Source organism: Chiloscyllium plagiosum, unplaced genomic scaffold (assembly GCF_037043375.1).
Source record: "Chiloscyllium plagiosum isolate Xiang-an unplaced genomic scaffold, Cpla_swu_hap1 HiC_scaffold_34, whole genome shotgun sequence".
Taxonomy (NCBI): Eukaryota; Metazoa; Chordata; class Chondrichthyes; order Orectolobiformes; family Hemiscylliidae; genus Chiloscyllium; species Chiloscyllium plagiosum.
This window is the reverse complement of record NW_028270172.1, coordinates 10,623,401-10,641,536: the sequence shown is the minus strand read 5'-3', so window position 1 is coordinate 10,641,536 and position 18,136 is coordinate 10,623,401. Positions and strand designations below refer to the sequence as shown.

At 43.8% G+C, this 18,136-nt stretch overlaps 1 protein-coding gene across 2 annotated transcripts in view; it reads left to right on the top strand.

The window, feature by feature from the left end:
- Window positions 1-12,857, top strand: part of cpne4b (copine IVb) — a 383,963-nt gene extending 371,106 nt beyond the window's left edge. Inside the window, exon 15 of one of the 2 annotated variants that reach the window (XM_087978484.1) lies at window positions 12,197-12,857. In XM_087978484.1, the coding sequence (XP_087834610.1) occupies window positions 12,197-12,328 (132 nt within the window). In that variant the 3' untranslated portion in view covers window positions 12,329-12,857. The remainder of the gene's footprint in view (window positions 1-12,196) is intronic. The other variant, XM_043719590.2, reaches the window with a different exon arrangement.
- The last annotated feature ends 5,279 nt before the right edge of the window (window positions 12,858-18,136 follow it).

The following is an 18,136-nucleotide window of genomic DNA, read 5'->3' as shown; positions in this document are numbered from 1 at the left end:
TCCTCTGAATTTTTGCACATTATCCTGTAATTAGCCCTCTCAAAGAATATCTGATATGTCCAGTTCTAAAAGTTATTTAGTGAAGGCTAATTCCTAAAATGCATTATGTAATTTGTTACACATAAAACCATTGGACCTCTGTCTTCAAGGCAACCAAAGAGAGAGAACAGTGATGTGTGTAAGTAACCAATCCTAGGATACTTGATCAAAGCTAAAGTTATGTATTTGTTTACTCGATAATGGCCTCCTAGTGAGGAATGATTCTAGCTTCGACATTACGTGGGCGGCACGGTGCTTAGCACTGCTGCCACACAGCACCAGAGACCTGGGTTCAATTCCCGCCTCAGGCGACTGTCTGTGTGGAGTTTGCACATTCTCCCCATGTCTGTGTGGGTTTCCTCCGGGTGCTCTGGTTTCCTCCCCCAGTCCAAAAACATGCAGGTTAGGTGAATTGGCCAAGTTAAATTGCCCGTAGTGTTAGGTGAAGGGGTAAATGTAGGGGAATGGGTCTGGATGGTTTGCACTTCGGCGGGTCGGTGTGGAATTGTTGGGCCGAAGGGCCTGTTTCCACACTAAGCAATCTAATCTAAAAAATTATGCCCCTGTCTAAAGTTGAAGGTCTACACTTGTTGTTTGGATCAAGTTAGACCCTCAATACATAGGCTTGTATATGCAAGATAATTGACAAAGTGATGTGGCTCGGTTTAACACGGTCAACACAGGAAGGATATTCGCAAAGACCTGGGAGTCCACAATCAGGAGTCACAGTCTGAGGATACAGGTTTGGTCATTTCAAACTCAGATGAGGAGAATGTTCTTCACCCAGAGGGGGCTGAGTCAGTGGAATTTTCTGCCGCAGATAGCAATTGCGGGTGAAACATTGAATGTTTCCAAGTAGGAGGGATCAAAGGGAGAGGAAGCAGGAATGCTGTCTCAGTTAGATCATCAGGATGATCTTATTATATGGTGGAGCAGGAACAAAGGGCCAAATGGCCAACATGTGCACCTTTTCTCCATGTTTTCATTTTACTCTGTCTATCACATCGGATACGCCTGGTCAGTGGGAGAAAGTGAGGACTGCAAACGCTGGAGATCAGAGTTGAAAATGTGTTGCTAGAAAAGCACAGCAGGTCAGGCAGCATCCAAGGAGCCCGAGAATCGACGTTTCGGGCATGAGCTCTTCTTCAGGAAGGGCTGGTCAGTGGGTTGTGTCTGCTCAGTGTTACAGTGGGTTGTATCTGGTCAGTGTCACAGTGAGCTGTATCTGGTCAATGTTACAGTGAGCTGTATCTGGCCAGTGTTACAGTTAGTTGTATCTGGTCAGTGTTACAGTGAGTTGTATCTGGTCAATGTTACAGTGAGCTGTATCTGCTCAGTGACACAGTGAGCTGTATCTGGTCAGTGTTACAATGAGATGTGTCTGGTCATTGTCACAGTGAGCTGTATCTGGTCAGTGTTACAGTGAGCTGTATCTGGTCAATGTTACAGTGAACTGTATCCGGTCAGTGTCACAGTGAGCTGTATCCGGTCAATGTTACAGTGAGTTGTATCTGGTCAGTGTCACAATGAGCTGTATCCGGTCAGTGTCACAGTGAGCTGTATCTGGTCAATGTTACAGTGAACTGTATCCGGTCAGTGTCACAGTGAGCTGTATCCGGTCAGTGTCACAGTGAGCTGTATCTGGTCAGTGTTACAGTGAGCTGTATCTGGTCACTCTCATAGTGAGTTGTATCTGGTCAGTGTCACAGTGAGTTGTATTTGGTGACTGTTACAGTGAGCTGTATCTGGTCAGTGCAACAGTGAGTTGAGTGTGGTCAGTGACACAGTGAGTTATATCTGGTCAATGTTACAGTGAGCTGTGTCTGGTCAGTGCAACAGTGAGTTGAGTGTGGTCAGTGACACAGTGAGTTATATCTGGTCAATGTTACAGTGAGCTGTGTCTGGTCAGTGTCACAGTGAGTTGTATCTGGTCAATGTTACAGTGAGCTGTATCTGGTCAGTGTCAGTGAGTTGAGTGTGGTCAGTGACACAGTGAAATGTATCTGGTCAATGTTACAGTGAATTGTGTCTGGTGAGTGTTACAGTGAGTTGTATCTGGTCAGTGTCTCAGTGAGTTGTATCTGGTCAGTGTTACAGTGAGCTGTATCTGGTCAGTGTCAGAGTGAGTTGTATCTGGTCAGTGACACTGAGTTGTATCTGGTCAGTATTACAGTGAGCTGTATCTTGTCAGTGTTACAGTGAGTTGTATCTGGTCAGTGTCACAGTGAGCTGTATCTGGTCAGTGTCACAGTGATTTGTGTCTGGTCAGTGTCACAGTGAGCTGTGTCTGGTCAGTGTTACAGTGAGTTGTATCTGGTCAGTGTCACAGTGAATTGTGTCTGGTGAGTGTCACAGTGAGTTGTATTTGGTCAGTGTTACGGTGAGTTGTATCCGGTCAGTGTCAAAGTGAGTTGTATCTGGTCAGTGACACTGGGTTGTATCTGGTCAGTGTTACAGTGAGCTGTATCTTGTCAGTGTTACAGTGAGCTATATCTGGTCAGTGTTACAATGACCTGTGTCTGGTCAGTGTTACAGTGAGTTGTATCTGATCAGTGTCAGAGTGAGTTGTGTCTGGTCAGTGTTACAATGAGCTGTGTCTGGTCAGTGTCACAGTGAGTTGAATCTGGTCAGTGTTACAGTGGGTTGTATCTGGTCAGTGTTACAGTGAGCTGTATCTGGTCAGTGTTACAATGTGCTGTATCTGGTCAGTGTCACAGTGAGTTGTGTCTGGTCAGTGTCACAGTGAGTTGTATCTGGTCAGTGTTACAGTGAGTTGTATCTGTTCAGTGTTACAGTGAGTTGTATCTGTTCAGTGTTACAGTGAGCTGTATCTGGTCAGTGTTACAATGTGCTGTATCTGGTCAGTGTCACAGTGAGTTGTGTCTGGTCAGTGTCACAGTGAGTTGTATCTGGTTAGTGTTACAGTGAGTTGTATCTGTTCAGTGTTACAGTGAGTTGTATCTGTTCAGTGTTACAGTGAGCTGTATCTGGTCAGTGTCACAATAAGTGTATCTGGTCAGTGTCGCAGTGAGCTGTGTCTGGTCAGGGTCAAAGTAGAACATAGAACATAGAACAATACAGCACAGAACAGGCCCTTCGGCCCACGATGTTGTGCCGAACATTTGTCCTAGCTTAAACACCTATCCATGTACCTATCCAATTGCCGCTTAAAGGTCACCAATGATTTTGACTCTGCCACTCCCACAGGCAGTGCATTCCATGCACCCACCACTCTCTGGGTAAAGAACCTACCCCTGACATCCCTCCTTATACCTTCCACCCTTCACATTAAATTTATGTCCCCTTGTAACACTCTGTTGTACCCGGGGAAAAAGTCTCTGACTGTCTACTCTATCTATTCCCCTGATCATCTTATAAACCTCTATCAAGTCACCCCTCATCCTTCGCCGTTCCAATGAGAAAAGGCCTAGCACTCTCAACTTATCCTCCTACGACCTATTCTCCATTCCAGGCAACATCCTGGTAAATCTCCTCTGCACCCTCTCCAAAGCTTCCACATCTTTCCTAAAGTGAGGCGACCAGAACTGCACACAGTACTCCAAATGTGGCCTTACCAAGGTCCTGTACAGCTGCAACATCACCTCACGACTCTTGAATTCAATCCCTCTGCTAATGAACGCTAATACACCATAGGCCTTCTTACAAGCTCTATCCACCTGAGTGGCAACTTTCAAAGATCTATGAACATAGACCCCAAGATCCCTCTGTTCCTCCACCTTACTAAGAACCCTACCGTTAACCCTGTATTCCGCATTCTTATTTGTCCTTCCAAAATGGACAACCTCACACTTGACAGGGTTGAACTCCATCTGCCACTCCTCAGTCCAGCTCTGCATCATATCTAAGTCCCTTTGCAGCCGACAACAGCCCTCCTCACTATCCACAACTCCACCAATCTTTGTATCATCTGCAAATTTACTGACCCACCCTTCGACTCCCTCTTCCAAGTCATTAATAAAAATTACAAACAGCAGAGGACCCAGAACTGATCCCTGTGGAACTCCCCTTGTAACTGGGCTCTAGGCTGAATATTTACCATTACCACCACTCTCTGACTTCGACCGGTTAGCCAGTTCTCTATCCAACTGGCCAAATTTCCCACTATCCCATGCCTCCTGACTTTCTGCATAAGCCTACCATGGAGAACCTTATCAAATGCCTTACTAAAATCCATGTATACTTCATCCACTGCTCTACCCTCATCCACATGCTTGGTCACCTCCTCAAAGAATTCAATAAGACTTGTAAGGCAAGACCTACCGCTCAGAAATCCGTGCTGGCTGTCCCTAATCAAGCAGTGTCTTTCCAGATACTCATAAATCCTATCCCTCAGTACCCTTTCCATTACTTTGCCTACCACCGAAGTAAGATTAACTGGCCTGTAATTCCTGGGGTTATCCCTATTCCCTTTTTTGAATGGGGCACAACATTCGCCACTCTCCAGTCCTCTGGTACCACCCCCGTTGACAGTGAAGATGAAAAGGTCATTGCCAACGGCTCTGCAATTTCCTCTCTTGCTTCCCACATAATCCTAGGATATATCCCGTCAGGCCTGGGGGACTTGTCTATCCTCAAGTTTTTCAAAATGCCCAACACATCTTCCTTCCGAACAAGTATCTCTTCTAGCTTACAGTGAGCTGTGTCTGGTCAGTGTTACAGTGAGTTGTCTCTGGTCAGTGTCACAGTGACCTGAATCTGGTCAGTGTTACAGTGAGTTGTATCTGGTCAGTGTTACAGTGAGCTGTATCTGGTCAGTTCACAGTGAGTTGTATCTGGTCAGTGTCACAGTGAGCTGTATCTTGTCAGTGTTACTGTAAGTTGTATCTGGTCAGTGTTACAATGAGCTGTGTCTGGTCAGTGTCACAGTGAGTTGTATCTGGTCAGTGTTACAGTGGGTTGTATCTGGTCAGTGTTACAGTGAGCTGTATCTGGTCAGTGTTACAGTGAGTTGTATCTGGTCAGTGTTTCGGGTGAGCTGTATCTGGTCAATGTTACAGTGAGTTGTATCTGGTCAGTGTTACATTGAGCTGTATCTGGTCAGTGTCACAGTGAGTTGTATCTGGTCAGTGTCACAGTGAGTTGTATCTGGTCAGTGTCACAGTGAGCTGTATCTGGTCAGTGTCACAGTGATCTGTGTCTGGCCAGTGTCACAGTGAGCTGTATCTGGTCAGTGTTACAGTGAGTTGTATCTGGTCAGTGTTACGGTGAGTTGTATCTGGTCAGTGTCGCAATGAGTTGTATCTGGTCAGTGTCGCAATGAGCTGTGTCTGGTCAGTGTTATTGTGATCTGTATCTGATCAGTGTGACAATGTGTTGTAAACGGTCAGTGTTACAGTGAGTTGTACTCAGTGTAGTTAACTTAGAGTGCAATGGGAATTGCTAATTTGCTCTGAGAAGTGGTCAGCTCAGTGAATGACTGGCATCTGAAACGTTCCGTTGTGCACCCAGAATCGAACCTCAAACTAATTTCCATTTACCTTGGCCTTCGAGTTGGATATAAATATTTCAGAGAGACTCAAAAATACTGAGGAAGCATTTCGAAGCCTGCACATAATGTGACCAACAGCAATTAACCCACTGAATAAACACAGACTGAAATGAAATGACACGTACATACTTTTAAATGAACATAAAAATGCGACTAAGATTGTTAGCCTTTGTTTTAGATGGATCCTTAAGGTCAGAGCTGCCCTGCTCCTCCTCTGGTTCGATGGTGTTACAGCTGACTGAGATGTCCCCTGATTTAGAGATGCAGTCAGTCAGGAAAGTGCTACTCGAGTTTGCACAAGTCAGTCAGTATGAATGCAAATTGGTTGTTCCTCGTTATGATTGATGTTGGAAACGTGATGAAGTTACGTATGAAGCTGAATTATAGTGTAACATTTAGAGTCATAAAATCATAGAGATGTACAGCATGGAAACAGACCCTTCAGTCCAACTCATCCATGCTAACTAGATATCCCAACCAATCTAGTCCCACCCACCAGCACCCGGCCCATATCTCTCCAAACCCTTCCTGTTCATATATCCATCCAGATGTCTTTTAATTGTTGCAATTGTACCAGCCTCCACCACTTCCTCTGGCAGCACATTCCATACACGTACCACCCTCTGCGTGAAAATGTTGCCCCTTAGGTCTCTTTTATATCTTTCTCCTCTCAGTCTAAACCCATGCCCTCTAGTTCTGAACTCCACCGTCTCAGGAAAAAGAGCTTGTCTATTTACCCTTTCCATGCCCCTCATGATTTTATAAAGTTAAAAAATCACACAACACCAGGTTATAGTCCAACAAATTTATTTGGAAGCACTAGCTTTCAGAGCACTGCTCCTTCATCAGATGGTTGTGGAGTATTAGATCGTAATACACAGAATTTATAGCAGAAGTTTACAGTGTGATGTAACTGAAATTATATATTGAAAAAGACCTGGGTTGTTTGTTAAGTCTCTCATCTTTTAGAATGACCATGTTGGTTTCAGTTCTTTCATATGTAAATCACAAAACATAAAAGTTTTTTAAAAGTTACATTTTCAAGTGCACTTTAACAATTGGTGTCATGTTGGCCCAGATAATGCATTGAAGGTGTGAGCTGCCCTATGTGGGGCTGTCTGTGCCACAATGGTCAGACTGATTCTAATCTAAAAAACGGATTCATGTAAGATTCTGTAAATATTCCAACAGTGGCTTAAACCATTTCCTGTACAGCTGCAACATGACCTTCCAACTCCTGTACACAATACTCTGACCAATAAAGGAAAGCATACCAAACGCCTATCTACCTGCGACTCCACTTTCAAGGAGCTATGAACCTGCACTCCAAGGTCTCTGTTCAGCAAAACTCCCCAGGACCCTACCATTAAGTGCATAAGTCCTGCTAAGATTTGCTTTACCAAAATGCATTTATCTAAATTAAACTCCATCTGCCACTCCTCAGCCCATTGGCCCATCTGATCAAGATCCCATTGTAATCTGAGGTAACCTTCTTCGCTGTCCATTACACCTCCAATTTTGGTGTCATTTGCAAACTTACTAACTGTACCTCCTATGTTCACGTCCAAATCATTTATATAAATGACAAAAAGTAGAGGACCCTGCACCGATCCTTGTGGCACTCCACTGGTCACAGGCCTCCAGTTTGAAAAACAAGCCTCTGCGACTACCCTCTGTCTTCTCCCTTTGAGCCAGTTCTGTATCCAAATGGCTAGTGCTCCCTGTATTCCAAGAGATCTAACCTTGCTAACCAATCTCCCATGGGGAACTTTGTCGAATGCCTTACTGAAGTCCATATAGATCATGCCCTCATCAATCCTCTTTGTTACTTCTTCAAAAAACTCAATCAAGTTTGTGAGACATGATTTTCCACGCACAAAGCCATGTTGACTATCCCTAATCAGTCCTTGCCTTTCCAAATACACGTACATCCTGTCCCTCAGGATTCCCTTCAACAACTTGCCCACCACCGATGTCAGGCTCACTGGTCTATAGTTCCCTGGCTTTTCCTTACCACCTTTCTTAAATAATGGCACCATGTTAGCCAACCTCCATTCTTCTGGCACCTCACCTGTGACTATTGATGAGACAAGTATCTCAGATTGGGGCCCAGCAATCACTTCTCTAATTTTCCACAGAGTTCTAGGGTACACCTCATCAGGTCCTGGGGATTTATCCACTTTTATGCGTTTCAAGACATCCAGCACTTCCTCCTCTGTAATATGGACATTTTTCAAGATGTCACCATCTATTTCCCTACATTCTATTATCTTCCATGTCCTTTTCCACAGTAAACACTGATGCAAAATTGATTTTCCATTTTTCACCTGCCACCTCAGCTGAGAATATGGAAGGATGAGGATTCCATCATTCGGTGCAGTTTTCCTGGGGTTTTTGTAAGGGAGGTCCCATGGAGAAATGGGCGCTGGGCTGGAAACTGTGCATAACGATGCTCAATTATGAACTCAATCAAGGTGGCTTTCAGTGGCCAGAATTTCAGCAGTCACAAGAAAACTCCAGGAAGGTTGAGGGAACTATGTGACATGATGATCCTCTTCCTCATGTCAATGTCAGTATGATGCTGTATGTGGAGAACCTCCAGCTAACCATTCGCGGTGCTGCCGTTATTGCGGAGTAAATAAGCAGTCACGGTGAAGTCTTCTCAAAGACAGCAAACCAGAAAGTTGGATGTGTGAATATTTCACCTTTAGTTAAAATTTTACAGGCAGTAAAAGGAATGAGTGAATCAGACCTATGGATTCACATTTGAAGCTGGAATGTTATAAACAAACATTCAAATGTTATTTTAAGAAGCTATACTTTTTAAAATTTGAATTGATTGATTGATTAATTGTCACATGTACTGCAGTACAGTGAGAACCTTTGTTCATGAGCAGTACAGGCAGATCATAGTAAACAAGGATGTAAGAACTTGAACAGAGATGTACAGGTTACATTGCACAGGGTGTGTATTCGGGGAGTTCAACATTAGCAAGATTAGCATTATTTGAGACTAGGGAATCCATTCATCAGTCTAATAACAGCCAGGAAGAAGCTGTTCCTAAACCTGGTGTGTGTGTGTGTGTGCGTGTGTGTTCGGCTTCTGTATCTTCTGAGTATGTTGCTGGAAAAGCACAGCAGGTCAGGCAGCATCCGAGGAGCAGGAGAATCGACATTTTGGGCATAGGCCCTTCATCAGGAATGAGGCTTGTGGGCTGAGAGATAAATGGGAGGGGGGTGGGGTTGAGGGGAAGGTAACTGAGAAAGCGATAGATGGATGAAGGTGAGGGAGAAGGTGATAGGTCGGAGGGGGGAGTGATGGACAGGTCCAGAGGGCAGTGCTGAGTGGAGGCTTGGGACTGGGATAATGTGGGGCGGCGGGGGGAGAGAAATGAGGAAGCTGTTGAAATCCACATTTATCCCGTGTGGTTGCACGGTCCCAAAATGGAATATGAGGCGTTCTTCCTCCAGGCTTTGGGTGGTAACGGTTTGGCGGTGGAGGAGGCCCAGGACCTGCATGTCCTTGATGGAGTGGGAGGGGGAGTTGAAGTGTTCAGCCACGGGGCGGTAGGGTTGATGGCTACGGGTGTCCCAAAGATGTTCTCTGAAATGATCCGCAAGACAGAAGGTGTTCTGTCTCCCGGATGAACACTTCAGCTCCCCCTCCCACTCCGTCAAGGTCATGCAGGTCCCGGGCCTCCTCCACCGCAAAACCATTACCACCTGACACTTGGAGGAGGAATGCTTCATATTCCGCCTTGGGACCCTGAAACCACACGGGATAAATGTGGATTTCAGCAGTTTCCTCATTTCCCCTCCCCCCACATTATCCCAGTCCCAAGCCTCCACCCTCTGGACCCGTCCATCGCTGGCCCCTCTGACCTATCACCTTCTCCCTCACTTTCATCCACCTATCACTTTCTCAGCTACCTCCCCCTCAAACCCACCCCCCTCCCATTTATCTCTCATCCCCCTTGGCCCACCACCCTCATTCTTGATGAAGGGCTTATGCCCGAAACGTTGATTCTCCTGCTCCTCGGATGCTTCTTGACTTACTGTGCTTTTCCAGCACCACACTCTCGACTCTGATCTTCAGCCTCTGCAGTCCTCCCTTTCTCCTTCTGTATCTTCTGCCTGATGGAAGAGTTTATAGGAGAGTGATGGGTCTTTGATGAGGGGTCTTTAAAGAAGTCTGTCAGGTGACAACTATAAAATTAGCTTTTCAGCGTTTGTGACATTGTGCTACAGGAATTGTGAACTTGGTACCAGTTAAAAATCCAGTTAAACCACGTGAGAAAGAGTTTATTTTGCTCACGGTTTTGTGGTAAAAATAATGACATAAAAGTGGAACTTTTCATCAGTTCAATGACTTCTAACTGATTGTAAACCAACCAAAAGACTCAGAGCAGGGCCCCGTCTCAAGATACCTTGACAACGCAGGCAGTACCTTGTGGATTTGTGTGTTTAATTGCACCGTTGTAGATGTCAAAATTCACTGTCAGTGTCAGATAAGTTCTGACAACATCCACTGTCAGTTTCCCAATCATTATTAATAACCTCAAAACCAGGCCGAAGTTTCTGAGCTATTGTATGAACTGAAAGGAGACAGCTGTGAGGGGAAAGAAGTTTTGTGGTAAAGAAGAACACCATTCATTCATGTAATGCACCAAAATTGTTGACGATCGCTCCTAATTGGAAGAATAATGCAAATATGTACAATGTTATTACTTCACAAGGGACCTGTCACTGGGTTATAAAAATGAATCAGTCAGTTGACATCAACATCTGGCTCATTTCTGAGGGGCTTCGGAGAATTGAGATCTGTGTTGATGGTGATTAATATTGTGTTCAATGCTTGGTATTGAACCCAAGCAATCAATAATATTCTTAATTTCATGATGAGGTTCACCAAGACATCTTGGTATAATTTCAGACATTTTGTTAATTTGGATTGAACGCAAATTTGGATTAATCAGTACTGATTAAGAGGGAACCCAGAGGGAAATGCAATAAAAAAAAGCATGAGAACAATGCTATCGGTCCTCTATTTTGAAGTTTACTGTACAAGATAAATTGGCCAAGATGTCTCATTCACCAGGTCTTACTCTGACTTTTCCCTCTGGAAAGTCGGTTACTTAAAACTCCATTAACTGTGCTGTTCCTTGCTATACCTAGGTTTGCATGAGACTGTGATGCAAAAATCCTCAAAGTTCAGAATTCATCAGACAAATGTAAATGGCTTTGCTACACTAACAAAACGGAAGGGATTGGGACAAGGCACTGTTCCACACTGGAAGTCTCCTCTACACTTCATGGATGTTCCCCTAATATCAAAGCTGGAGGCTTCTGCACTCTGAAAAGGTTTTGAGTGACGGGATCATTTCTGGATCACTATGACACTAGCTGCAATGGTGCATCCACCCACCAATGTTTTCAGGGAAATGGCTGTGGTTCCACAGTGTGTGGGCGCAGAGTTCTTACATGGGCTAAAGGATATTTCATCTAAGGTACAGAGGTGCGTGCGTGTGCGCGCGTCATGGGTTCAAATCTTACTAAGGGCAGCAGTGAAATTTAACTGAGGAGATTTTTACATTATAGTTTTATGCAAACAGAGGTACAGCAAGGAACAGTGAGAAAGTGAGGGTTGCAGAGCAAGGAACAGCACAGCTAATGGATCTTTAAGTAACCGGCTTTCCAGAGGGAAAAGTCACAGGAAGACTGGTGAATGAGACATCTTGGCCAATTTATCTTGTACTGTATATTTCAAAATAGAGGACTGATACCATCAGTACTTTGCTTTTACTGCAATTCCCTCTGGGTTCCCTTTTAATCAGTACTGATTAATCCAAATTTGCATTCAATCTAAATTAACAAGATGCGTGAAACTGGGTCTAGATCAGTTTAGGATATCTGGTCAGCATGGTCAAGTTGGACCGAAGGGTCTGTTTCCATGCTGTATAAGTCTACTGTAACAATACATGGATTAGTCTTGGTAAACCTCATTGCCAAATTAAGAACATTAAACTCTTAATTCCAGATTTTTATTGAATTCATCCCACCATCTGCCATGATGGGATTTGAACCCAGGTCCTGGGACATTTTCCAAGTCTCTGGGTTGACAGTCCAGTGATAATACCACTAGGCCATCAGCCCCTCGCTTGAGGGCTGGTGGCCCTCAGGTTATACCACCACCAGATGTTGCCCTCTAACGAGGGAACAGGCCATGTGTCTGGTAAGACTATGTTGACTTGAGTTCCATGGTGGAGGTAGGTGCAATGAAGCCATTCAAGAGGGAGTGGAATTTCTACCTGAAGGGAAAAATGTATAGGGTTCCAGGGAGTAGGTGGGAGAATGGCACTAGATAAATGGCTCATTAAGAGAACCCGCATGGACATGAAGGGCCGAATAGCCTCAATCTACCTTGTAACCGTTCAATGATCCTGTTGAAATAGGCATTAATTGATTGTCTAAACATGGTATCCTCTTGCTGCACGAGGGATTGTTAGTCTGGCTGCAAACTGAGCCCCGGGTTAGGAGAAGGAGACAGCTGACGTTGCACGAACTTGGCTTGAAAAATACTCAGTCCAGGCAGCTCTCTGCTGTTGCTAATCAGGAGCAGGGTAAATAACTGGCTGCTTTTCTTTGCAGGCATCCCCTGCTGCTCTCGCAAAGAGTGTCCTCGCTGAGGTCCCGAACCAAGTGGTGGACTATTACAACGGAAAAGGAATTCCGCCAAAATGTCTGTCGGATTATGAGTCTTCCCGAACACTTGCACCGTAATACTTTAGTGACTTCTCACCTAGTACAAACCATGATGCATAGCACGTCTAAGTGACTTTTAAAATGAATGAGAGAAAATATTTTGCATGTGTAAACACATGGCCTGCATTCTCCTAAAGCTGTTGTACTGTTGACAAATTTTTACAAGATGGACTACTTTGCATAACAGCATGTCGCCTTGAAATGTATCAGTGTCTTTTTTTTATACAGGTTTATTGGGATTTTACTAAATTTCTTAATATTCTTACACTGTAAAGCATTTTGGAACATTTATTGAAAGTTGATAGTGAGCAGCAATGGCTCCATCTGCTACTAATGATGGATTTTTCAGGTGCATGGACTGTATTTTGCATGTCTATAATAAAATGACACTGTTTTACAATTTTCTTGTCCCTTTCTCTGTGGTGAATAATAGAGCTTGGAAGGCTAACTCCATGTCCTGGAGCAATCCTGGTCAAAGATGATGGAAAATAACATGGAGAAATGTGAGGGCATGCAGTTTGGTAGGAAGAGCGGAGGAGCTGAATATTATTTAATGCAGAAAGACTGCAGAAAGCTGCAACACAATGAGATCTGGACACCCTCTTCCATTGATCACAAAATGCTAACATTAAGTTTAGCAAGTAACAGGGAATGCAAATGGAGTATTGGTCATAATGCAGTATTAAAAATAGAGGGGTCTTGCTAAAAACAAAAAAGAAATGCTGGAGATCACAGTGGGGGTCAGGCAGCATCCATGGAGAGAAAACAAGCTAACGTTTTGACTCTAGACAACTCTTCATCAGAGTCTTGCTAAAACTATATAAGGCCGTAGTAAGACCAAGGAAAATTGACATTTCGGGCATTGCCTGATGAAGGGCCTTTGCCCGAAACGTCGATTTTCCTGCACCTTGGATGCTGCCTGACCTGCTGTGCTAAACTCTGATCTAAACTCTGATCTCCAGCATCTGCAGTCCTCACTTTTGCCATTAGTGAGACCAAGCCTAGAATATTGTGAGCAGTTTGGTCCCATTATCTAAGGAGAGATATAACTGGCATTGGAGGCAGTCTAGAGAAGGTTCATTAGTTTGAGCCCAGCCATGGAGGGATTTCCTTATGAGAACTGGTTCAGTAGATTGGGCCTGGATTCGTTAGAGTTTAGAACGCTGACAGCTGACCTGACTGAAACATACATATTCTTCGGGGAATTTGACAAGATAGATGTGGACCTTGTGGGAGAGTCTGGGACCTGAGGGCGAATCTCAGGATAAGAGGTCACACATTTATGAACAAGATGAGGAGGAACGTCTCTCGGAGGGTTGTGAATCTGTGAAATTCTTTAACACAGAGGGCTGTCGAGGCTGGGTCATTAAGTATATTCAAATTTGAGATAGATTTGTAATTAGTAGGGGAATCGAGGATTATAGGGAAAAGGCAGGAAAGTGGAGTTGAGGATTACCAGATCGCCACAATCTGATTGATTGGTGGAAATAGAGGAAGAATTTGGCCATTCAGCCCATCAAGCCTGCCCTGCCATTCAGAAAGAACATCTGCTCCAATTCTCAATTACCGTTTCATGTCAACTGAGCGCAGACAGTCCTACCAATCCCCTCCCTACAATATCGCAGAAGTCTATATATGTCCTCTTTAAATATTTTCAGTGAAATACCAGCTAGCAAAAACAACATAGTTAAATGATACTGAAAGCAACAAATGCTGGAGATCACAGCTTTGAGTCGCAATGCTGTTCATCAGAGCTTTGATGAAGAATCATCTCAACTCGAAACATTACCTTGCACGCTCTCCGTGGATGCTGTCTGACACGCTGTGATCTCCAGCATTTGTTATTTTCAGTACAGATTCCAGCATCTGCCATCATTTGATCCTACATAGTTAAATGATAAATGGTCATCACTCTTGTGTGAGGGCAATGTGAGATAATTTACATCTGGCCGTGATAGGAAAAAGTAGAAATTTTCCACAAAATGCTGGAGATGCCTGTGAAATCTCAAGTTTTACCAGAAACTTGAAATATTTACTACTTTCCATGTTACGGTATAGAACTCTGTTGCTTTTCCATTGTTTTCTTGTATTGTATTACTGACAAAAACATACATCTAAGACTTGTTATTAAACTAAAGGATTATTACTGCTGACACCTAATGATTAAGAACTCACTGTTTAATGGCCCACAACAATGAAGTGGAATGGTATTTACCTAAACTTACAAGGTACAAAGCTTGTCTGTTTGACACAAGTTTTAATTAACTTGTATTTATTTGCATTCATGCTACCCCATATTATCCAATCTCTTGCTATCTTTAATCCTCTGAGATAAAAGTAATAAAATTCAGATTGCTTAATCCTAGAATTTAGGTTTGTTCCATTGTCTGGGGCATTCGACCAAAAGGAAACTAACTTATATTGGGTTCCAACACTTACATTTTGTGAAAACCTTTTGTCTCGCACTCATCAGGGCACAATTGCAAGAATAGCAAGTTAAGGGGAAGACCAACATTTATATCATGTGAAAGGAGAATGCTGATTAGTTGGCAAGTGAGTTCTGATTTGTACATACATTGCCCTAAAAAATGCACCAGTCAATGATGATTTTGCTACATGATGATTGGAGCTATCTTTATCCAGAGGGTTACAAATCACACAATACCAGGTTATAGTCCAACAGGGTTTATTTGGAAGCACTAGCTTTCAGAGCATCAGGTAGCTACCTGATGAAGGAGCAGTGCTCTGAAAGCTAGTGCCTCCGAATAAACCTGTTGGACTATGACCTGGTGTTGTGTGATTTGTAACTTTGCCCACTCCAGTCCAACACCGGCTCCTCCACATCATTTATCCACAGGGCCCTGTCCTTTACAGACAGAAGAGCATGTGCATGGACTGTCCCTGTTTCAACTCAACAAATGCTTGAAAGCCATTTTCTGGTTAATTTCTCAAGGCAATGGCTCAACTAATCAGAATCAACATGCCAAGTTAAAATGTAAACAAATCCTGGCAGTTAACTTGCAATTATCATTAGCTGATGCATTCTTGAAAGGCATGGACATCTCTACCAACCAGAGTCCTTGTGCCAACCAACCAGCACTGACTTCTCATACTGATCAAAGTTTGCTTTCCCCCCACCCCTCACCCCAACTTGAATTGACATTCTTGTGAATTGGGCTGATACGAAAAGACAAAAAGCTTCTACAAAAGTGTGCTTTTTCATGTGTATTTACATTTTCATTTTCGGAATGTGTATCTATTTTTTATTCCAATTTTATATTTGCAATTGTGCATTACAAGAATATGCAGGGAGTGTGCAGAGAAGATTTACAAGATTAACACCAGAAAGATGAGTGTCTATATGGCAGGAATGGATTGACAGTCTCTCAGGAGAGGTGACTTAATGAAGGTTTTTCAAATGATGAAAGGTTTTGATTGAGTGGACACAAATGTCTCATCTTGTGTGGAAGAGCATAACTAGAGGTCTTCAACATAAATGATCAGAGAGAAATCCAATGGGGACTTCATAAGAAACTTTTCCATCCAAACAGAGTTGAGAATGTGGAACTCGCAACCAGAGGGGAGTGGTTGAAGTGATTAGTATTGGATGCATTTTATAGGGAAACCAGAGGAGTACATGAAGGGGAAGAGAATAAAGGTTAACAATGGTGGCTATAAATGAGGAAAGATGGGAGGAGGCAAGTGTGAAGCATAAACGCAGGCATGAGCTGGCTGGGCCGAATGGCCTGCTGCTGGGGCACATAACATGTGTAATCCAATGTAAACCATTTCAAAGGCTTACCCTTCAGAACAATTCAATTAAGTATAAATGCCTTTTACTGAGTTTGAAAACAAATCCCAGAAGATACTGTGTGGAGTTTGCACGTTCTCCCCGTGTCTGCGTGGGTTTCCTCCGGGTGCTCCGGTTTCCTCCCACAGTCACAAAGATGTGCGGGTCAGGTGAATTGGCCATGCTAAATTGCCCGTAGTGTTAGGTAAGGGGTAAATGTAGAGGTATGGGTGGGTTGCGCTTCGGCGGGTCGGTGTGGACTTGTTGGGCTGAAGGGCCTGTTTCCACGCTGTAATGTAATCTAAAAAATCTGATCAAGCACAGAGGAACGTGGTTGATTCCAGATGATTAGCACATTTAAATGATGGAGTCATAATGCAGCAGGGTTGGGTAAGTCCAAGGGTAGAGGAGATCAAAACCAGAGGGATAGGTCTAAGGTGAGAGGGGAAAGATAGCAAAGGAACCTGAGGAGCAACGTTTTCACACAGATGGTGGTGCGTGTATGGATTGAGCTGCCAGAGGAAGTGTTTACAATTGCAACATTTAAAAGGCATCTGTATGGTATATAAATAGGAAGGGCTTAGAGGGATATGGGTCACATGCTGGCAAATGGGACTATTTCAGATTGGGATATCTGGTTGGAGCAGATGAGTTGGACAGAAGGGTCCGTTTCTGTGCTCATAGAGTCATAGAATCATAGAGATGTACAGCACGGAAAACAGACCCTTCGGTCCAATCCGTCCATGCCGACCAGATATCCCAACCCAATACAGTCCCACTTGCCAGCACGCGGCCCATATCCCTCCAAACCCTTCCTATTCATATACCCATCCAAATGCCTTTTCAATGTTGTACCACCTCAATCCTTCCTCTTGCAGCTCAATCCACACACGCACCACCATCTGTATGCCGCCTGACCTGCTGAGATTTTCCAGCTATTTATGGTTTTGCTTTTGAGCAGAATTGGCCCTGGCATTGATTGAAAGCTCCTCTGTTTCATTTTTACTGCATTTCCAGGGAAAGGGGGACTTGTGGCTCTTGGTAGCTTGGTTCAGCCCTGGAAGCTTCCTTCTGTCTCCCTGTCAGTGTTCAGATGATCTCCTGAGATCTCTGCAAAAATTAATTGTTCACAATCTAATTTTTGTGCCATTCAGTAAAAACGAACTGCTACCCCAAAATGTTGAATCATGCTTCTGCGTTAGGTATTGGGTTCCTAGGTCTGGAGCAAAAACAGATACATTTTCTCTTTTTTTAATCATTTGAGGTAAATACAGTGGCTACAAGAGCAGGCCAGAGGCTTGGAATACTGCAGTGAGTAACTCATCTCCTGACTTCCCAAAGCCTCTCCACCATCTACAAGGTTCAAGTCAGTAGTGTGATGGAATACTCCCCAGTTGTCCTGGATGAGTGCAGTTCCAACAACACTCAAGAAACGTGACACCATCCAGGACAAAGCAACCCACATCATTGGCGCAACTTCCACAAGCATCCACTCCCTCCACCACTGATGTTCAGTCGCAACAGTGTACACAACTGCAGAAATTCACCAAAAATCTTTAGATAGCACCTTCCGAACTCATACCCACATCCATCGAGAAGGTCAAGGGCAGTAGATACATGGGAGCACCAAGAACTGCAAGTTTCCCTCTGAGCTACTCACTGTCCTGACTTGGAAATATATCACTGTTCCTTCAGTCGCTGGATCAAAATCCTAGAATTCCCTCCCTAAGGGCTTTGTGGGTCAACCCACATCACATGGACTGCAGCAGTTCAAGAAGGCAGCTCATCACCACCTTTTCAAAGGGACAGGGAATAAATGTTGGCCCAGCCAGTCACACCCAAGAGTGAATAAAAATAATTAAACTCTTAAGTGTCTCAGCAATTAAATTCAGTGACTCCCATTTTGTTAGGTTTATTTGGTAAGATAAGAAAAGCTATTCATGCCTCTAGGGAGACCATTGTCTATGAGTTTCTAATTACTCTTTGAAATGTCCAGAGGTCTTTTGCGGTTTATTCTTGAGACAGGATAGTACCAT